Below are 8,139 nucleotides of genomic sequence, written 5' to 3'. Positions count from 1 at the left end.
CCCAAAATACTGTGACGGTTTTCTGTGATGCAGTTGTCATGAATTTTTAAAAAGAATACAGTCAAATATTCAGTTGACTTTTTTTTATAACTTCATCGGATTAATTTTACATAACAAATGCAATACAATTTCATGAATAAGTTTGATATTATGAGGTTAATAAGGATATCAAAATGCACAATTTAAAAGTATGTACAAAATGCAGAAACACTGTGAATTCTAAGAAAATTTTCAATGTTCTGTGGACTGTGACTCAGATTCTGTGACGAAAATTTACTAAAAGTTCTGCGAAATTACACTTTATACTACGATTTCTTGATTTCTTTTAAATTTTGAGCTGAGAAAAATGCTATACAAATAGCTATACAAATAGTTCAATCAGTTTTCAGACCTCAAGTTAGTCGCAGATCTAATTTCGAGATGCCCGGAACGAGGAACCGTCCAAAGTCATCATGCAAGTTATGCAAGAACCCGGATATCCCAAATATGGTAGAATGCGAAAAATGCCTTGAATGGTTTCACTTCGGCTGTGTTGGCGTGGGAGATTCTATAGCAGATCGTCCGTGGAGTTGTCCTGACTTCCTGACTGCGAAAAAGGCGGGAAAGATACGACGGAAGGTGTTTCTAAAAGTGTAGATGGTAGATCCCTGATATCTCGTGTAAGTAACACGTCATCTACGCGCGCTGTGAAAGCGGCTCTAGAACTGCAGGTGTTGGAGGAAAAAAGGCAGCTGGAACTTCGACGGATTGAGGAGGAGAAGCGCCAAGAAGAAGAAGAAGCCGCCCTTGAGTTAAAGCGCCGCGAAGAAGAGCGGGCATTCGCAAAATCCCAACTGGCTCGTCAAGAAACCCTTCGGAAGTTAGAAGAAATGTACCTAGAGAAAAAGCATTAAATATTAAGTGCGCAAATCGACGAAGCAAGCAGCCGAAGAAGCGGTATAAGCAGTTTTCCACCCACACGAACCAAAGAATGGGTAAAAAGTCTACCATCCATTAGCGGTGACGAAAACCAAGAACCGGTGCTCAAAAAAAAAAGCTACCGATGAACTCAACGAGCCTTAACAAACCACCTGGAAGAAAACCCGAGTTCGACATTTCGGAACTTCATCCGGTTAGTAGTGGCCAAGAGGTTGCTACTCCGATGCCTCATCAGCAAGATCGAGAAGACCAAACTCCGCCAAGGAGACGAACACATACTGAAGCCCGGACATGGTTCCACATTTGATGGAAACTCTGCGCATGTTGTACGGCAGACCGGAAATGCTGATCAGCTCTCTTCTGGTCAAAATACGGAACACTCCATCCCCAAAGGAGGGTAAGTTGGAAACGGTAATTTCCTACGGGTTAGCGATTTAAAATTACTGCAGCCACCTAGTGGCAGCAGGACTCGAAGCACATCTGTCAAATCAAACATTGCTTCAAGAGTTTGTCGAAAAGCTTCCATCAGACATCAAGTATAAGTGGGCAGAGTATATTGAAGCAGCTCCGGTAGTCGACCTGGGGTTGTTTGGAAAGTGCATTTTCGGAGTAATTCTCAAGGCAAGTGCTCTCACCGTCTACACAGCACCAGGAACTAACTATAAGTTTTCGAAAACAGAAGAAAATAGGTCGCGAGGAGCTGGAGCAAAACCAAAGAATTGTGCTCATAAAGCGACTACCGGTCAGGAGAAGGACCAATTGAAGTTAACATGACACAGCGCAGCGGAAGGGTCTGCTCGGTCTGCAATGAAGGGAATCACTGGGCAGATAAGTGCGATAAGTTTAACAATATTTCGGTTGACGAACGCTTGAAGATGGTGCGCATTAGACTAGTTCACTTTTCGGCTTTTTTCGCTGATCACAACGCCACTTACAGGGTTTGATCCTCATTCATTTTCAAGAACTCTGGCCGAATTTGAGCTCGTTTGAGTAAGTTTCCAGCGTGCGCTAGGAGTTTTATTGAAAAAAGTCCATTTTTCTGGAAAATTTTCGTATATGTGTTCTAGCAAGCTGTTGTTAATATAAAATGATAATTTTATAGTGCTCGGTGATTGGTATGACAAGCATTCGTATGGACCTGTTTTAGATAATTGACTAAATCAAACTGAAAAAATTTAAAAATTCATAAACTACCAACTTTTACAGAAAATTTACTTACAAGTTGAGAGCTTAAAATCAGTAGTAAATAGAAAAAAATATTTGCGATATAAACTTTTCATAAAAAGATAGCCTTATTTATAACCTTTAATTTGATGTATAACACTTAATTATCGCGACAGTACGAGCAAAGATATTCAAACATTCACATCAAATTCTTTGAATCATAATGTTGTCTCCATTCAAGTTTTAGCATCATGCAACCTGCAAAACGTGGCATCAAGAGGACTTGCTTACAACTTTATCAAAGCGCGCGCTTTTTTTAACTCCTGGCCCCGTCATGGGGTACTTGATTGAATAAAATATCCTTTCTTGTGCACAAGTTGGTGTGGAGCAAACTTGAATGAAAAATATTTTATCAAATCAAATTTGTTGCATAGATAATTGAATAACTTTGCTAGCACTCTTGCGATCATTAAGTGTTATACATCAAATTAAAGGTTATAAATAAGGCTATCTTTTTATGAAAAGTTTATATCGAAAATATTTTTTTTCTATTTACTACTGATTTTAAGCTCTCAACTTGTAACTAAATTTTCTGTAAAAGTACGTAGTTTATAAATTTTAAAATTTTTTCGGTTTGATTTAGTCAATTATCTAAAACAGGTCCATACGAGTGCTTGTCATACCAATCACCGAGCACTATAAAATTATCATTTTATATTAACAACAGCTTGCTAGAACACATCTAAGGAAATTTTCCAGAAAAATGGACTTTTTTCAATAAAACTCCTAGCGCACGCTGGAAACTTACTCAAATGAGCTCAAATTTGGCCGGAGTACTTGAAAATGAATGATGATCAAACCCTGTAAGTGGCGTTGTGATCAGCGAAAAAAGCCGAAAAGTGAACTAGTCTAGTGCGCATCTATGGCTTGTGTAGAAGCTGTTTAAAAGCTCATTCTGCGTGGCCATGCCCTCGTCCAAAGGAATGCACATACGAAGGATGCTGCATACGTCATCACCCTTTACTCCACTTTCCCTCGCCCCAAAGTCCACAAAATCAATCATCTCCCACCTCCAAGTCCACAAAACCGTCACAGGGTTAACAGTTCTGTTATCTAACACATTCTTCCAGTTACCATATTTAATCAATCTAAATCAGTTGATACCTTTGCTCTGTTAGACGAAGCCTCGGAAGTGACTATGATAGAGACAAAACTGGCGCAAAAATTGGAGTTGAAAGGCTTTCCAGACCCTTTACATCTGAAGTGGACTGGGAACGTAACCCGTGATGAAGACAATTCCCAGACAGTTCAAGTGGGAATATCGGAGAAGGGAAAAACATGATTTACGTCCTGAAGAATGCGCGAACCGTCGATGCCTTGGAGCTCCCCGTCCATTCAATTGATACAAAAAATCTTGCTGCAAACTAACAACATCTAAAAGGGTTGCCTATTCAAGATTATAGCTTAGCCCGACCACAGATCTTAATTGGGCTCGAAAATGTTCACTTAGCAACTCTACTCAAGGTGCGTGAAGGATTTCAGGGTCACCTCATCGCAACGAAAACACGGCTAGGGTGGTGCTTATACGGAGGTGTTGTTGATTCTATTGAAAATAGATACCATCATGTTCTACATAGTTGTTCTATAAAAGAAGACCATTTTCTTCATGATTTGGTGAAAGAGTACATCTTGGGAGATAACTTGGGGGTAGTAGGAAATATTCCAACACTAGAGTCCAGAGAGGATAAACAATCCCGTGAGATTTTAGAATCTACAAGTCGACGTATCCCCGGAGGATTCGAAACCGAGTTGTTGTGGAAGAATGCAAATGTTGCCTTTCCTGATGGTTTTCCAATGGTGGTCAAGCGTCTTCAATGTTTTGAAAAAAGGATCTATAAAAATCCTAAACTTGAACGCAAAGTGAAGGTACAAATCGAAGATTACTTGGTGAAAGGCTACGCCCACAAAACAACGGCTGCAGAAATCAAGTCAGCCAACCCCAATAAAACTTGGTACTTGCCCTTAAGGTGTGTTTCAAACCCCAAAAAACCCGAAAAGCTAAGATTAATTTGGGATGCATTGGCCCAAGTAAAAGACGTCTCATTCAACTCGATGATGCTTAAGGGATTGGACCTCCTAACACCATTACCATCCGTACTGTACAGGTTTCGAGCCAGAAAAATCGCTATATGTGGTGACGTGAAAGAGATGTTTCACCAGATAAAAATACGAGAAGAAGATAGATCCGCAAAACGTTTCCTCTGGAGAGACAACCCTTCAGATCCACCTTGTATCTACACAATGGACGTGGCAACTTTTGGGTCAGCCTGCTCGCCCTGCTCGGCTCAGTTTATTAAAAACCTCAACGCCGAAGAATTTTAGCACATATGTACACTCTCAAGGAGGGTTTGAGATACGAAACTTCGTGTCAAACTCTACGATCGTTCTAAATGAAATCGGCGAAGTTAATGCTCCCCCTTCGAAGGATCTTGGTCTGCTGACGTCAGAAAAGGCTTTGTCGGTGTTGGGTATTCGGTGGTTACTTAAACTTGACATTTTTACGTTACGTTAAATCTCCCGCAACTGGACACTAGACTACTAAATGGTATGCTTCGCCCAACAAAACGCCAAGTGCTTAGTACAGTGATGAGTCTGTATGACCCACTCGGAATGCTCGCTGCCTTTGTGTTTCATGGGAAAATAATTATAAAGACCCTATGGAAGACCGGGTGTAAGTGGGATGAACCAGTCGATGATAGCACGTTTGCTAATTGGAAGCGCTGGACAAACCTATTTTCTCGTCTTGGTGAAGTTCAAATCTCTCGACCCTATTTCGGACAAGGTTCACCTGAAACTTGTCAGCCAATACAAATGCACACTTTCGTTGATGCTAGCGAAGAAGCGTATGCTTGTGTTATCTATTTTCGCTATTTCGACCGCGGTTCTCCACGTTGTACTTTGGTAGGCGCTAAATCAAAGGTGGCTCCAGTAAAACCACTCTCGATTCCCCGCCTCGAACTACTAGCTGCTGTTCTAGGGATACGTATGGCAAACTTTATTCAAGAAAACCAACAACTATCGATCTCCCAGAGATTCTATTGGACAGATTCTTCAGCCGTGCTTCACTGGATACATGCTGATGCTCGAAAATATCATTCATACATCACTTGTAGAATCGGAGAGATTCTCACATCCACAAACTTGAACGAATGGCGATGGGTGTCCTCTCGTGATAACGTTGCGGATAAGGCCACAAAATGGGGACATGGTCCCTGTTTCGAAGAAAGTAGCAGACGGTTCCACGCTCTTGAGTTTCTGTGGGAGCTAGGATCAACTTGGGCCGAACAGAAGTGGCAAGCCGTGAATGTGCAAGAAGAACTACGATCTAGCTGCTTTCATCATCAAACGAGTAAGGAAATGTTAGTGGATTAAACCCGATTCAGCACATGGGAACGCATACATCGTACGATAGCCTGTCTTCAGAATTTGTACGCGGAAAGAAGACGACCAAGTCATTCCTCTTGAATATTTGAAACAACAGCATCTTAAGAAAGCAGAGCTGGAGTTAATCCGAATCATTCAGCGGGAAACCTGCCACCATGAGATAGCTGTGTTGCAGAAGTGCCGAAATGGCAAGCGTGCGGGAACGGTGCCATCGCTAGTCCGCTGTAGAAATTTTCGGCGTATATCGACGAAGAAGAGATTGTTAGAATGGACAGTTTCATCGGCGCTGCCCCCAGCCTGCCGATCGAAGCTTAGTGTCTAATTATTCTAGCAAAAAACCATCATCTAACTTTTCTTCTTGTACATTTCTACCACCGTCGGTATCTGCACCGTAACCACGAGACCGTATTCAACGAACTACGACAGCAGTTCTACGTGCCTGGATTGCGAAAACTGATTCGCACCGTGACAGCTCGATGCCAGTGGTGCAAGGTGTATCACAAAAATCCAACTCAACCAAAGATGGGACCTCTCCCAAGAGCGCGTCTAGTCGCGTTCCAACGACCGTTTACTTTCGTGGGTCTAGATTACTTCGGCCCGCTCATCGTTAAAGTAAAACGCTGTCATGCGAAACGATGAATCGCATTATTCACGTGCCTTACCACCCGAGCTGGCACATGGAGGTCGAACATAGCTTATCAACAACATCCTGTAATATGTTCATTCGAAGATTTATCGCGCGACGAGGGGCCCCTGCTGAGATTTTCTCGGATAATGGCTCAAATTTTCGAGGAGCTGCGAATGAACTTCGAGAGCAATTACTGAACATCAATCAACGATGTGCCGGATCTTTACGAACACGAATACTAAATGGGGTTTCAACCCTCCAGCGGCTCCGCATACTGGCGGAGTCTGGGAACGTCTTGTGCGCTCGGTAAAGACGGCTCTAGAATGCTTTCATGATGCGCCTAAGGTCCCCGACGACGAAACTCTCGAAACTATCATAATAGAGGCCAAAAATATTGTTAACAGTCGACCTCTAACGTATATACCTCTCGATTCGACTAATCAAGAAGCTCTCACTCCGAATCACTTCCTGTTGGGCTCATCAACGGGTGCCAAGATGTCCTCACAAGAACCAGTCAGTCCCCTTGAAGGCCTACGCAATAGCTGGAACCTTGCCAGAACCATTTCTGACAGCTTCTGGAAGCGGTGGTTGAAGGAGTACCTTCCGACGATTGCCAGACGAACAAAGTGGTTTGAAAAAACCAAACCCCTCGAGCCAGGTGACTTAGTGTTCGTGACCGACGAAAAAAGGCGCAATAGCTGGATTCGGGGCCAAATTGAAGAGGTTTACCCTGGAAAAGATGGGGAGGTTTGACAGGCGACGGTGCGCACGAATCACGGCCGTATTAGACGAGCTGCAGCTGGGGGGAATATTACGGCCATTCCCTCTGGCTGCCCTATTCAAGTGAAAACCTAAACAAATCATTGCACTTGGAGCCCGGCGAAGAAGGAGGAAAACGTCAACACCTACATATAAAAACAATATGATTTACAATTGCGGGAAAAAGGCATGTGGATAGACTGCTGACCACTTTGTTATATATCGGTTGAAGAGTTATTTGATTACTACGTTTAATTGGAAACTATAAGGCACTAAATTGTAAGTAATTTGAAAGCCATCGATAAAACCTATCTAAAATTAATAAATTTTCTAGCTTTAAAGCTGTTCAAACTGCTACGGGAAAGTGTTTTTGTCCGACCGAATCACATAACCTTGTCACGACGTCGAGCCAAGACAGTCCGAAATCCGGCCAAAACAGTACGGAACAACCGTGTTTCTTCAGGAAAGGCAGCCGACGTTTATTCAAACAGTTTTTCTTGGTTGACAGTCCCGGAAGCTATGAAAATGCTGCTTTTCAAACCACAGGTACAGATGGCTTGCCAAACCAGATATTTCTTTGCGAACTTTGACAGTTTAATGTGCTTGAAAATATCTGCTACCTTTCCCCTTCCTTTTTCCGTATGAAACTACTGTCCTGGAAGCTGCTTGTTGTCGGCTTTGACCTAGGTTTCGTCGTCCATTACTACGCAGTTAGGAGGTTAGGGTATCGCTTGAAACTACCAGCAACTCTCTTCGTCGTCTTAGCGGCTTCCGGTTTTAGATTTCCCCCCGATCCAGACTTCCTGGCCGTCGACAAACGTTCCCCAAACACTTCAATTACATTTGTAACGGTTGATTTGACAACTTTTAGCGATTTTGCCAGCTTTGCGTGCGAGTTGCTCGGATTTTCGCGATGCGCGAGCAAAATTTTGATACGCTGCTCTTCTTCCTTGGACGGCATTTTGACAACTGAAGAGTGAATTCTAAAATCAAAATAGGAGCAACATTCTACACACACACACTTTCAAAATGAGGGGTGTTCAGGTTTTTTTAATGCAAAATTGAAAGAAATACGTCAAGTTGATATTGACCAGATTCTGACCGTATCACCCTTTATCAGAAATATCAATAAGAATAAAAAATACTTTTCAGAATTAAGGGTATCAAAAAAAAAAAAAAAAAAACTATAAAATATTAACTGCTACTGGCATGCTAAGGCTTAAAAC

At 42.3% G+C, this 8,139-nt stretch overlaps 1 protein-coding gene across 1 annotated transcript; it reads left to right on the top strand.

Moving 5' to 3' along the window:
* Positions 1 to 1,209: 1,209 nt before the first annotated feature.
* Positions 1,210 to 6,907, top strand: LOC129752321 (uncharacterized). Its single transcript, XM_055748107.1, has 2 exons — positions 1,210 to 1,315; positions 6,417 to 6,907. The coding sequence occupies exons 1-2, from the start codon at positions 1,210 to 1,212 to the stop codon at positions 6,905 to 6,907; spliced, it is 597 nt and encodes a 198-aa protein (XP_055604082.1).
* The last annotated feature ends 1,232 nt before the right edge of the window (positions 6,908 to 8,139 follow it).

This window comes from Uranotaenia lowii, chromosome 3 (assembly GCF_029784155.1).
Source record: "Uranotaenia lowii strain MFRU-FL chromosome 3, ASM2978415v1, whole genome shotgun sequence".
In the NCBI taxonomy this organism is placed as follows: Eukaryota; Metazoa; Arthropoda; class Insecta; order Diptera; family Culicidae; genus Uranotaenia; species Uranotaenia lowii.
This window is presented reverse-complemented; position numbering and strand designations above follow the sequence as displayed.